At 43.6% G+C, this 14776-nt stretch overlaps 1 protein-coding gene across 2 annotated transcripts in view; it reads right to left on the bottom strand.

Annotated features, from left to right (window-relative positions):
- LTBP2 (latent transforming growth factor beta binding protein 2) overlaps nt 1-14776 on the bottom strand; it is a 1419414-nt gene that overhangs the window by 347034 nt on the left and 1057604 nt on the right. For both annotated transcript variants that reach the window (XM_086937485.1, XM_086937488.1), the window contains exon 17: nt 3180-3302. In XM_086937485.1, the coding sequence (XP_086793611.1) occupies nt 3180-3302 (123 nt within the window). The remainder of the gene's footprint in view (nt 1-3179; nt 3303-14776) is intronic.

Genomic DNA, 14776 nt, shown 5'->3' with positions numbered 1-14776 from the left:
CCGTCTCCCCTTCCTTTTGGTTCCTGTGGCCAAAATGGTAACGTTCTAAGATGGTGCTTAGCTTTGACAAATAATGCCCATCTAAGTTTGCAATCCAAGCTTCATACTCATTCAAACCTCCAACAAACGAGCCTTGTGACCAAAAAACTGCAAAGAAAGGTTAATATCAACCAAACAAACAAAATATCCCTTCACAAAACACCTGCAGAGCACAGAATAACTGAAAGTGCAAGTCAGTGAAAGAAATCCCCCCACTACAATAATCCAGTGAGCAGTGTGTGTCAATGATGAAAGTAGGATCAACCATGACAAGCTAGTAAATAAAGTTAAAAGGAATGTGACACTGATTTGAAGCAGTACACCGCAGGTGTTCTTGACAGCTGCAAAGTGTGAGTGTCACTGAAAAATGAAGGAGCAGAAACACACAGACTCTCAAAGCTCAAGTGCACGTCACTGATTGAGCAGAGGCACACCGACTCTCAAAACACAAGTGTGCATGTCAATGATTGATTAAGGCAGTGTAAACACGCAACTGCCTGGGGATTTCTTTCCACAGAGTACTTACATGGAAGTGTGCGTTTTACTGACTGACCGTGGCAGTGTAGACACACATTGGGCTAAGCCTTGTCCCAAACCAAAATGGCCCCCATGGTACGTAATGAGCGTGAAGACATGGAGCTGTTGGACGCAGCTGCCAAAGTGGAGCCTCCCAACGTAGAGGCACAGACAACAGATATGCTCCAAGAATGGTGACAAAGGCTGCAGTGTTCCCCACGAGGAACATCCCTGCAGAACGATGGCAGCCTCTCCATGGCACAGGAAGCTGCACGATGAGCCCAGTGAAGTGGAGTCTTGAGGTAGACTCACACTTAAATGCCGGCTCGAGCAGAAAGTATGTATGTGCAGAAAGCCACCGGGGCGCGTGTGGAAGTCAAAGGCCTCTTTACTAAAATACAACTAAATGTACTCACAGCAATACAGAGTTATCCAGCATTAGGCCCTGCATACAGCTAATCCAACCCTGCCAGGTGTGCCTGGAAAGTAGATGTGCCCAAAATATATCCAAGAGACACCCAATTGATGGACGGAATGCAGAACAAATCAAAACATTCAGCCCCAGTCAAGAGATCTGGGTTAAATCCATCATTCGTATGCTCACCAGGCCTCATCAGGAGGACCTGGCTTGGCAGTTCGTCTGGACTATTCTTTTTCATACTGCCCACCCATTCCTGCTTCTGTAAATATTATTTGTAGGCTATCATGTTTTAGGCATAGCCCTTTAATAACTATAAAACCCCAACGAGAGGGAACAGCCTTATCAGTGTAAACATATCAACACCTGCACAACCACAAACTAAAATGTCACTCAAAGAAAAGAAAGTGAGAGAGAATCAAGCCATTTTTATTTCTTAATGAAGTGGCTAACGGTGTGACTTTGTTATACAAGGTAGCTGCAAGAAAGACTGGTGAAAGATTATTCTGCTTGAGTTTTGTTTTTAGGGATGTCATTAACATACTGTTTCTACTTTATTTGTTTCCCTCCAGTTTTGTGTGCTTGGAGTAAAGGTACATGGTTTTGAAGCAAGGTTTAGGTATAATCTAATTACTTTATACACTGTACAGAATCTGTGAATATTAACATTATATTTTACCTTTTGGCAGTGTTTCATTCTTTCACTGATCGGTAAAATGGCTGGTTCATATGAACCTGGGCAAATATGTACTATCACATTTACCTATAGATGCAGAATGAGTAGACCCTTTGATACATAAGTTCCGTTGTCTAACAAGTCAGTACTGATAGCAGGTAGCCTGCCAAACACTACATGCTTTAACCATTCAATGCATGATATAGTGACAGATAACTATGAAAAGAGTGTGGTTACCATGCACATGGTATGGAAGTGAAAACATAGAACATGAATTTCCACATACTAACGCAATTCATAGCTCTAAGACACCCCAATGTCATGTGTGATGGTGTATAAACACTGATAAGCTGCGATTTCAAATGGTTTGGAAAACATTAAGAAAACCTCAATGAAATTCACAAAAAACAAGACACCAAAAATCTTTGGATTTACTTGCATGATTGTACTTGTGGTGCTGCACTGATCTTTCAAACTGCATGTTTACATTTGTAAAGTACGCTGATGCATTTTGTCCTGGTTGTCATTCAAGAAATTTGGTAATTAAATATTTCAAAGGAAAAGCCTTTGTTACAGTCATTACATGAGTTGCCTGTGTTATACGCAGTCCTTAGGATGCCTATTACACTTGCTTCCCAATAATACCCATCCGACAAACAGTTCTAACAGTGCATGTCCTCCACAAAGCGCTCACAGTACTTATCTTACACAGTGCTTGTTTCACAGACAGATTATAGAACCTCCGGAATCTCAAAGGGCAGAGGATTTATATGGATATCAACAGAGGTCTCAGGATTCCATAACTCTTGGACAGTACTATTCTAATTTAGATACCAGCAGGGCTTGGAATGTATAAAAACTGTAACACTATAAACCTGTTGTCGGTCATCACAGGAACATTGAAATCTCAAAGAATGTGGTACAGATTTAATGTAACATTGCCTTAAAGGAAAATTGCGAACTAGTAGGCTTAACTTAAGAAACACTTTTCTTGGGTTTACATCAGCTAGCTGCAGTTTCCTTAGCTACAAGGACCCTCAGGAGACAGAATGTAGATAGCATTTATTTCAGTATTCACCGGAGATATTGATTATTGCCATTGTGACACCAGTCGGCAAGATGCCAGAGGTCGCTGCCGAAACTGAGGCTTTAATGAAAGGATTTAGTGGGATGCACTGTGTAAGAAAGCAATGTTTACATCCACTAAAAGGAAATATTGGAATGTACTAAATTTAGAAAGCAAGATTAGATAGTACTGAAAACATTTAATGATATTAACTTTGCCTTCTGACTTGAAGGAACAGCTTTAATCCGTTCACTGGAGCTGAAACTTACCTCATACTGCCTGGACACTCCATTTTATTCTTTCAACTACAACACACCCATTTACATCCTTTCACCAGAAGTAAACATTGTCTCCTAAAGCCTGACCACTCCACTATTTTTTCTTTCTGTTTAGCCCAACAGAGTCGCAGCACTCCATGCTTTTTTATTACAGAGTTCTCTATTTTGTTTTAACCGTGTACTCACCTTGGCAGCTCTTGCTGTCGGCTGATGCCTCGTATCCATTAAAGCAGGAGCACTGATAGGACCCATCCATGTTTATACATTGTCCGTGAATGCAGAACCCAACATTAGCACACTCGTCTTCATCTGAAGGACAAAGAGGACAAAGAGGGTGTATTACTACAAGGTATTTATTACATTGCGGGTAATATAATTCCTCACAATGGTGGCTTTATGAGGTTAACAGACTCGATGAGAACTCACCTCAAGCATTTAAAAGGAATCACACCCAATACTCATCAATGATCTCACACAGGTAAAATTGAATTTTATCGAACCCTCATAACTGGCTTCAATGACCTCTATTGAGTCTTATCCAATCACTGGCTTTAATTCTAAGTATCATTAACTGCCATCAATATCAAGAAATTCTCACTAAATTTCCATGAGAGCCCTACTGCAGCTCCACCATCACTGGCCTCATATTCTTAAATCACATTTCTTCCAATCCCAAATATTAGCCGCATACACTTCAACGCCTTCGTTCATACATTTGAGGCCTCAAAGGCATCTGCAAAGTACTACCTTTGCTCTAATTACTCGTCTTCTACACCTCAGTTGGCACAGAAAGATCACACTATATATGCTAAAGATTCTGTAGCACACAGAAATATTAAGGCCATATAGGATAGATCATATATGTATGTGGTTCTGCATCATGGTACAAACAGACACCAATTATTCAGGATAGTACATGTAGACAGGGTTCATAGCATATTGCAAGTACACTGGGATCCAGTGGAAAAGACACATACACGCACCATAAAGCCCACACCTTGGTCTACTTGATGCCATTCTCCTCTTGAAAAGAGAAGAGTAAACAAGAGTAAGGAAATATTACCAGGCAGAGTTCATGGTGAGAGGAGTCTATGTACGTGTCAGAGTATCCTGTGGGCACAGTTATATTCATCTGGTTCAGGTTGAACAGTTTTTTATTGAGTGCCATGGAGATTAAACAAGCAGGTAGTAGAAAGTAAATTATCATATTGCTATCTGTTTACCCTGTTCATTCACTATACTGGAACGCAAGCCAGCAGGGCTGCAATGCTAGGGTGTGCAAGATCCATGAGTTAGTTCCACATAATAATATCACTTTCCAAAACATTGGTTATCAAAAATCTAATTTAAAAATATATTTTACAATAACATTGATTTTCTACAAATGTATTATTTTTACCAAAACGTATTTTCATAAATCTCAATCTTTTCTTAACATTTTAATTTAATGTTGCCTTTAAATGTATATCTATATCTATTTCTTATACCTACACACACACACACACACACAAACACAGACAGAGAGAGATAGAAAGGGAGACAAAGCAATTACATTATGGGTAACAGTGTAATGATTTTTGGCCTATATTGCCATCAAGATGTCCTGGAACCACAAGGCTGAAAGCTGAGTCGCTTACACATGTCACCTGAACCCCGAGATGGTAATGTAGGATAATATTACGTTACTCATTATGTACTTTTTTACATTACATGATTTTATGACTTGATTTTAGTACCCATTAAAACATTTAAAGCATTTGAACGTCATTCATTCTCCATTAATTGTTTACCTGGGATTTCAGATATGTCTGTCAATGTTTTGAGAAATGTGCGTTTTTGTTGGGAATAATGTGCTAATATTTCAAATGAATTTCATGCAACAATGTGTATTATTATATATCTCACTTTAAATGCAGAGTACGTTCTAAGGAAATCGAAAGCATATATTGTAGAGTAGGTTTAACAAGACTTCTATAAAGAAAGAAAATAAACTGCACTATGAGACAGTGTAATATTTTTTGCTGACAGGTTCTTCATTTACAATGTTTAATTTCGCAGGCTTGGGAGGATATAGTGGTTGATGCTTGCATCAAAGATGGGCCTGCAAGGCTGAGATAGTCAGATGAGATGATTAATGCTATGAGAGCACAACTGTCACTGTGAAAATGCATTTGCTCCAACAGTGAAAGAAAAAAAACTTGCCATGTAAACCATTCAGTTAACTGTTTTTTATCTGTTTAGTGAAACGTAATATATTGCAAATGAATTCAGCACTGTGAATTACGGGACATAATTCATAGTTAAGACCTCTTTCTGTGATGGCGGACAAGAGGGTGCACCAAAATAAATAAGCGCTGAAATCTACCTGTTTGGGTCCGTTTCGTTATTCTGGTTCCAGTTTCCTTGGGGCGGACAATGAAGTTCTGGGCATATATATATATATATATACATACATACATACATACATACATATATATATATATATATTTGCATTTAATTATTTATATATTCTTTTTTTTCCCCACTGAAAAAAATAAAGGTTAAAGTGAAGTTATAATTAGGTGACTATGTCAGTGACAACATTAATGTTTTGCACTAAAAGAAAAAACAGAAATTCACTAGTTAAAGTTAGCAGAGCTAACTATAACTTACTCCCCACCATGCACTGCTTATGACCTCACATATTTAATCACTAAAGACATATTCTATGACATGATTTATTACATCACTCATGACATCTCAAATGACATCATTGATGACATCACTGACGACATCATCCAATGAGTGTGCTAATTTGTTTTATACTTTACATAGTGCCGGGTAACTACCATATTATTTCTGTCCCTAATTCTGTACAGCCCGTGTCCAGCTATTGGGTGTAAGTGTTTAGAAAACGCATGTGCTCATAATGCATTTTAGGTGTGTAGAGGTATTGAACATGTCATAAATCGTTGTATTCAGGAGTAACTCTGTGTGTAGGTAACAGTTGACGGCTTGTAAACAGTATGTTCCACACACGTTTTTTGGTTCTGCAGAAAAAGTTCCAACAGTCCAAACATTCTACGTTGTAGATACAAAGTATTGTAAGGAACCTAGAGTTTTTAGACATTATTGCTATAGCATGACAATTTCTACATAGCATAGAAGACTGTGTGAACCAGGTGCTAGCCCATGTAAGTGTGCTGGTTTAGCTTAAAAAAATGGTCCGCCTGTAAATGTTCGTCAAAGTATGTAGATTGCAGATAGTATGATCTTTAGTACCTTTAGACCTAGGTTATTTTAAGTGAATAGTCTCTCTTTGGACACGTTTGACATAGAGTGTAAACTGTTCTTGGTAGATACTTTTTAATACTCTGTGATGTATTTCGCATCAGTGGTTCACTGTCTGCAAACAGTATGGTACAGAATAAACGTTCTCCACAAAGTAAACACTGTTTACAGTATCCACTTTTCTTCTCATATTAACTTCATTTCTCACTGTAGGTTTGGTGTCTTTGAGGGGTTTGATACAGATAAAGCCTATCTGTAGTTTTGAAAACAGAGATTGAGAATCTTGAGGAACTTGGTTTTCTATTAACAGTTGTATACAGATAGAGCACAGTCTGCACTAAGGGTTTCCCATATATCTGTGGTTGATGTTAATGTGAACTAAGCTACCCGTGAAGTGCATAGCATATGAACAATGTTGCACATAACGCAAACTTGCTACACAAGGGAAGTTGTATCTGTGATGCAATTAATTGTGCTATTAATGATGCTTCATTTTAGTCTGAGCTATTTTGTACTTACTTTCAGACCTCTAATTTATAGAATAATGTGTACAAAAGATGCTTGGATGATGGCATGTGTGATGTCCTCAATATTGTAATTTGAAATGTCATAAATTATGTCACAGAACATGTCATGAGTGACATATGTGAGGTCATAAGCAGTGCATGGCGGGGGTGCAAGTCATGGTTGCTCTGCAAATTAAACCTGATTAATTTCTGTGTTTTTTTTTAGTTCAAAATCTTAATGTTGTCACTGACATATTCACCTAACTATAACGTCACTTTGATCTTTGTTTTTTTCTGTGAATCTCTAAGCATTTTTTTCTTAAACAAAAGAAAATCTTTTTATCCCACCTAATTATAACATAACTATAACCTTTGGTTTTTTCAGTAAACTTCAATGTTTTTTCGTTTTTTTGCTTTGCAAATTCTTATGAAATGTTTTACAATTTAATGCAGGTTCAAATGCAGTTGATTAAAATACAGGTAAGTCAAAATGTAGAAATTACTTTTTGGTTATACAGATTACTTTGTACTTTACTTTTCAGATTACTTTTTAAGTTACTTTTTCTATTCAGTGTGATATCCCTAGATATCACACTGGGACATTTCCTAGAGAAAAGGTAAGTAAATCAGTGTTTGTACAGTTGCAGCTTTTCAGCTTTTCATACAAATCAACTCCACACAAAAAAAATTCAAGAACAAACAATCAATGTATTCCTATGGTGATAAATTAAGTTATCGGTTAACGGGTAAGCACTTTGTTGTAGGAGTTGGTATTCTGGGGTGAGAACTAGCGAACCCCAGGGTCAAGGATGCACTCTTGAAACAACCTCAGCAGCACTAGGGCGGCCGGGTTTATAGTGCTGAGGCCCAATGTTATCCAATGGGGGACAGGGGGGCTCCAGTTGGTGGCTGCTCATGAGCAGGCCACCAGGTTTTGGGAGCAAAGCTCCTGGTATTAGGCTCAGGGCAAAGGGAGATCTGAGTTAGCACCCAAAGTACATCCGCAGTGGCGCAGGGGGCGGTTTTGGCATCGGGTGCCCTGTTGTTTTCAATGGGAGTTGCCGGTTTGGGATTTTGGCTGCAGGCTGCGTCCAGGAAGACTTTCGGGAGAAACCAACAGCTGGCAGGTAGGTTGGAGGGTTTGGAGACGTAGGTGCACCTTAGGTTCTCTTCTAAAGGGCGCAGGGCGGCTGGATGCAGGGGTGTCTTTTGTGGTCGGGCTTCACCTTACCGGGCCACTCACGGTTGGGGGAGTCTCCGTGCAGAGGCAGCAGGCAACGTGGGTGAATCCTAGAGGGGTCAACCCACGGTAGACTCTGGCTCTGGTGCACTGGTGGACCCCTCTGCCAGATTCGGGCCGTAGGCGTCGGGTGCAGTGGTGGTTCCAGGCGTTGGGTTTCTTTGTCCTTAGCAGGCTCAAAGTCTGTCTTGGGAGGTTCTTTTCAACCGAGCTGCTGTTCACAGGAGATCCGGTCTTCGTTGAAGGCAGTCAGTCCTCCCAGGGGTTCTGGAGGTTACTGGCTGCAGGACAAGGCGACTTTGGGCGCAGGATCTCTGGATACTGCAGACGGGCCGGTAGGGCTGGTGTTAAGTCAGTTTTTCTAGGCAGTCTCCTCTGCTGGGTGTCTTCTTCCGTCCTTCTTCCTAGGTTGTGGGTATCTGTCTTCTTGGTTCAGGGCTGCCCCCTAAATACTGTATTTAGGGGGCGTTTTAGGGGTTTCGAGGTCAGTAGCCAATGGGCTACTGACCTTAGGGTGACGACACCCTAGGTGTGCTCACCCCACGTGAGGGAATGGGCACAATTCCTAACCCTGATTGGAGAATGCCTGCCATCTACAAGATGGCGAGCATTAAAGAGTGGGCTTCACCTCGCCTCCCCCAGGTGAGGGGTGGTGCTGGCAGAGGTGGGCGCAACTTCTGGGATGTGCTAATTATTCCTGCCTGTCTGCCTGCCGAAAAAGAGGAGAGACAGGAAGGGGGCCTGCTCCTGATAGCAAAAGAGTCTGGAGGTCGCGCTACAAAGGCGGCAAGGCCTTTGAAGCTCCCCTGCCACTGATGGCTCTTCCTAGCCTGGGGGAGGTGTGACCACCTCCACTCAGGAAAGGCTTTGTTTCTGGGCTCAGGAAGCGAAGGATCTCACCCCAGGGGTCCAGAAACATGTCTTGTGGTGCCAGGCTGGTGTGTAGCAGTCAGGGAGCCCACCCCAGGCTGGTCGTTTTTCAAGGGGCATCCCTTAGAGCTGTGTTGAATGCCTGCTGGGACGGGCTGTTTTTAAATTTTACCCTTTTTGCACTGGTCTTTTAGCCTGATTTTAAAATTGTTTAGTTGCACTTTACCTGCTTCTAGTTGCTTGCGCCACATGCACGGGGCACTTTAGTGGCTGAATCTTGGCTCCCGGTAACTGCTTGATCAACAGGGAATCCGAAGCAGGAAACAGGCTGCTAGATACAGGTTAGGAGGCTAGTCATTCCTCAGCCGCAACCCATTAATAGACACGCTGAGTGACCATACAGCGGATGCGCGCAGCGGATGCGCGCAGTGGATGCGCGCCGTGGACGCGCGCAGCGGGTGCGCTGAAGGCACGCCTAAGGCAAACCCGTCTGCGCCCGTCCACGCTCGGACTGGGCTTAGGGCCTGTCCCCCTGGTTCTTGCAATACGGATGCCCTGATATACTCCAGAGATGTCCTCCCGAGGCTGAACCCAAATGGCAGAAACATGTGCTGCCCTAGGTTATCACCCAACGTGCTCAGAAAGGGACACTCAGCTCCACGCCCTAAATGCCACATGATGATCCCGTACTTAATGGGACATATAGCTAGGCCAACGGCCAGGACAAAAGATGACTCTGCAGGTGCAGTGGACCCTGCCCCTGTTAAAGTCATTCTCCTGAATGCCAGATCACTAATAAAACATAGCGTGGAATGCGCCATGCTGATACAGGAACACAAAATCATGTTGGCATTTATCACCGAATCTTGGTCTGATGATACTTCTGGCCCTGACCTTGTCAAAGCCCTACCTCCTGGATACCAATGTTATACACAAGATCGACCTACCAGGAAGGGGGAGGGCTGGCCGTAATTTACCATAACTCCCTAGAGTCCTCCTTCCTCTCAGCCTCCAACCGGACCTGTGAAGCTTTGTCAGTAAGTGTTCGTATTTCCCATCATGACTCTTTCAAAGCTATTCTCCTCTACCCCCCCCCCCCCCCGGAGGGAATGTTCCTAGAGGAAGGGCTCTGCGCTAAGTCTTTCACGATTTTAGGAGACTTTAATTTCTATCTTGAGACCCCACTGATCCCGAAAATATAAAGCTACAACAAACTTTAAGTGAGGGGGACCTTAATCAACTCATGTTAGATCCCACTCACACTGCAGGTCATACCCTAGATGGCATTTTCACAAATCACCCCAATATTCACTACCTAGGGGTATTGCCACTTTCCTGGTCTGATTATGCCGCCGTCTTCTTTGAAATTTCAAAAGTTAGGCATCTCCAACCCAAACCTGAGCCCAAATCTAAGGTGGAAACGAGGGCCTGGAAAAACATCATCAGCTCAGAGTTAGACAATTGCTTGAAAGCAACTGCTCATGCCCTGCCTTCTTCTGCTGAAGAGGCTTCGGCTGGATACACTGAATGATTAGATTTAGCTTGTAGGACATTAGACCCTGTCAAAATGCGGGCCCTAAGAAGGCACTGCCATCAGCCCCCTGGTACTCAGACACACTAAAATTACTCAAACTTGAATGCAAACGGCTGGAACGAGCCTGGAGGAGAGGCCACACTTATATCACCAAAGAGGCCTATAAAGAAAGTCTCTCTTGTTATCAAAAAGTGCATCTTGATACAAAAAAGAAGTACTTCGGGGAACAGATTAGCAAAGCTAAAACCTCCACAAAGGAACTTTTTAAAACTATATCAAAACGTACAACTCCTACTAGCCCTAAAACACAGAGTGGCCCAAAATCTGTAAAACCCTAGTCTCCATTTTTTCGGCAAAAAGTGGATACTATTTTTTCCTCCTGTTGCAATCTGCCAAAAGAGGGCATCAAGATCAGAACCTGGGAGCCGTCAAGACACACCAAGTCAATCCCCACTATAGACAGATTTGCGACACTGGATGCTCATGATGTCACCAAGCTTCTGTCTGCAATTTAATCTGGCTCCCCTCTAGACCCGTGTCCAGTATCAGTGGTCAAACTTGTCCCAAACACCATTGGGTCTGTTCTCGCCCGGTGTTTAACACTATCTTTAACTCGGGTCAGTTTCCCAAGTCCTGGAAGAGAGCTTCAATCCTCCCACTCCTGAAGAAAGCCAACCTAGACCCCAAAGAGCCAAACAACTACAGACCCATATCTCGTCTTCCGCTGCCGGCTAGTAGGATGATTGAAAAGGAAATGAACTCTCAACTAAGTTCCTTTCTTCAGACTAATTGCCTACTAGACTCAGCGCAATTTGGACTCCATCCTGAACACAGCACTGAGCTGGCTCTGATTAAATCAACAGAATAAATCAGAGAGGCATTAGATTAGGTAGGAGCCACAATTTTGATTATGTTAGACCTTTCAGGGTCTTCGACACGGTCCCCCACGAAGTGTTGATGGACCGGTTAGTCGAAAGGGAGGTTCAAGGCAAGGCCTACACCCTCCTAAAATCTTTTCTCACTGACAGAACCCAAACGGTGGACCTAGGCAAAGATCGATTGAGGCCTATCTCCCTGCCCTGCGGGGTACCGAAGGGGTCTGCGCTTAGCCCTACACTATTTAATGTGTGTGTGTCTTCCCAGGCAGCCCTTATAAGATCATTTGGGCTCAGCTGACCTCCTATGCCGATGACACACAAATAGTGCTGTCAATACAGAAGGGCAAAGAGATTGAGACAGGACGAGAATACCATGACTGCATGCAAGCCATCGCAAACTGGATGTCAGCAAACCACCTTAAGCTAAATGCAGGGAAACTGAAGATAGCCTCAGGACAGTAGTCACTGCACTCATTTTGTCTCAACTGGATTATTGCAACGGCCTCTAACTTAACATTCAAAAAAGACACCTTAACCGACTCCAGGTCGTACAAAATGCAGCAGCTAGGGTCCTTTTGGGCACCCCTAGGTTTGTTTCAGTGAAGAAGGGACTTTGAAACCTTCACTGGCTTCTGGTGAAACAATGCATGGAATTTAAGTAGGCCTGGGCGGTAAATTCCGTTCCGCTTGCGGAATTTGGGTAATTTTGCGTTCCGCAGAGAACACGAAATTGCCCAAAATTCTGCGTTCTGCGACTTTGCAAAATTTTTTGCTCGTTCGCGTTCTTAAAATGCGTGTTCGAGCACGCAAACAGCGATTGCGAACAGGAAAAAAGCATCGCGAACAAGCAATTCCGCGTGTTCGCAGAATTTCTGCGTGCTCACGGAGATTTTTTACCGTTTCGTGGAGATTTGCGTAACACGATTATGCAAATTCCGCCCACCCCTAAATTTAAGGCTCTTTGTATGGTCTCTAAGAGCCTTAAGGGGTCTGGTCCGGCTTACATGAGACAACACCTGCAATGGTATGTTCCTGGCAGAGCATTGCGCTCGCCGAGGCAAAACAAATAATAATTCACGTGTCAAAAAGGCCAGCAGGGGGGGTAGGAGTTTCTTCTGCTGTGCCGCAAAGGCCTTCAAAGACCTTCCCCTTCACCTCAGAAGTGCAACTGAGCTCCTCTTCTTCAGAAGGGGGCTGAAAACCTGGCTCTTTCCCTGATCAGTCATCTCTTCTCAGCAACCAAGCAGGCAGCTTCCAGCGCCAGGACACCTTTGGGTAGCAGTGCGCTTTACAAGCTTCATTAACATAACATAAAATAACATACCATAAGATGCCCCCTGAGTGCATTTTTTATTAAATCCCAAACTGGCATCAGTGTGTGTTTAATGTGCTGAGAGGTTTGATTCCAAACTTCATAGTTTTCAGTAAAGCTATTATGGTGCTGTGGAGTTTGTAATAACATACTTCCAGCACCACATACTCTTAATGGCATTACTGCACTTACAATCTCTAAGAATTGGTCTAGACACTGTAGGGGTAAAGGGCTCATGCACCTATACCCTCACCACTGGTATAGTGCACCCAGCTAGAGGGGTGGCTGACCTATGCCAGGGCAGTGGGTTTTAGGCATGGCACACAGAGATGTGAGCCATGTCGACTCATTACTTTGTTCTGGACCAAAACATGCAACCTGCAATGGCAGTGTGTGTGTGTGTGTGTAAAGGTACGGGCCTCTAAGGGTGGCACAATAAGTGCTGCAGCCCATGAAGGCCTTCCCTGGCCACAGTGCCCTTGGAACCCATGGTACCTTTTACAAGGGACTGGCATGTGGCCAGAGGTGCCAATTGGGGGTACAAGGTACAGTTTTGGGAAAGAACACAGGCCCTGGGAACCTGATTGGCAGGGACCCAGGGCACATAGAGTCAAATGTGCATCAGTAGTCTGGCAAAAAGTGGGGTGGTTACTGCAACAGAAACCTAGCTTCCTACAGTGACTCCTTGCCAGCCCCAAAGCTGGAAGTGAGACCCACAGCTGGCCCTAAAGGGAGCACATCCACCAGTCAGTGGTGAGCACAGGGTGTGGTTCTGGATACTGACAGCTGTCAGTAGCCTCTGCAGGTTGCTTGCTTTGTGGCAGCACTAACCCTAGCATGGTATTCAGACCCTGTGCTTCCAGACTATGTTGGTCATGGTGGGGTTGCTCAAGTCTTGGGTGACCTCTATGAGTCAGCTAGGTATCGCCCTGGCTAAGATAGGGCTAGGTGAGGTTGGTACCCCATAGTCCCAAGTAGAGGGTGGAGGAAAGTTGAACTGAGACAGTCTGAAAAAGGCTTAATTAGGTTGGGACCAGTCCTAGTTTAGGTAGATCACCTACCCAGAGAAAGTGATCTTAGCAGAAGGATGTGAGGCTGTATAGGCCCTGCAAAGGGTAAGCCAGTTTCCTACATCCTTCTCACTTGATAGTCAAAGAGGGTTACCAAAAGTCTGGTTTATTCTCCTGGACGTATTAGCGGGGATGGTTATGTAAGGAAACAGGCTTTTTGCAGGTTCACCCCAACTTTTTGCCCCCATTTTGGACTGATGCTGCTGTTTTTCAACTCTGAGGGTGCACTGAACTCTGCTAACCAGACCTCAGTGCCTTGACTCTTAAACATGTATGTTTGATTGGCCTCTACCCAACAGACATAAGCTAACTTATAAGTCTCTACTATAAGGTACCAGGGACTGCAGCACTTGTTGTGCCGCCCTGATTGGGATAAGGCAAAACGTGTCTCCCAGCCCGCCACTGCAGACTGGCAAACAATTTAAAACTTCTACCTTTACTTTGCCATTTCCAACAATGGCAAAGCCCAAACCTCCCTTATTAATGTGTATAGGTCACCCCTACAAGTAGACCTATCGAGTCCTAAGACAGGATGCACATATTAAAAAGCAAAACATTTGTTTTACATGTTCTAACAGAAAAACCTCACAATTGTCTTTTTTACTGTGAGAGCGGATAGTAGTAACCCTGGGCGGAGTTTGCGGAGTTGCTCTACACGGAACTTGGCGAAGTAGCAAAAAAACTCTGTTGCACTATGCAGAACTCCGCAAGCGGTGGAGTTCCACAGAAAAATGCAGTTTGTTGTGATTGCACAGTGCCGGATGCTTGTCCGCACTGTGCAATCATTGCATACAGCACCTTGCACAGCGCAATAGGTCCTTTCTTTCATTTTCTGCCGCTCGAGTAGATTTTTACTCGAGCGGCAGCTTTCTCAATGCGAACAGGCAGTTTCTCAACGTGAGTGGTCGTGAACATACGCAACCACTCGCAATGAGAAACCTGACTCACCCGCAGTGAGAAATCTCGCCGGGAGGTCTATTTTCCACGCTCTCGCTTGCCAACTTGATGTTGACAATTGCGAACAAGGAAAAATCTCGCCAGGTGGTGGATTTTCCTCGCTCGTGCTGGCCACCTTGATGTTTCGGAACTCCGCGAGCTCTGCG

Source organism: Lissotriton vulgaris, chromosome 9, assembly GCF_964263255.1.
Source record: "Lissotriton vulgaris chromosome 9, aLisVul1.2, whole genome shotgun sequence".
Taxonomy (NCBI): Eukaryota; Metazoa; Chordata; class Amphibia; order Caudata; family Salamandridae; genus Lissotriton; species Lissotriton vulgaris.
Note: the sequence above shows the minus strand (reverse complement) of the source record. Positions and strands in the feature narration are given on the sequence as shown.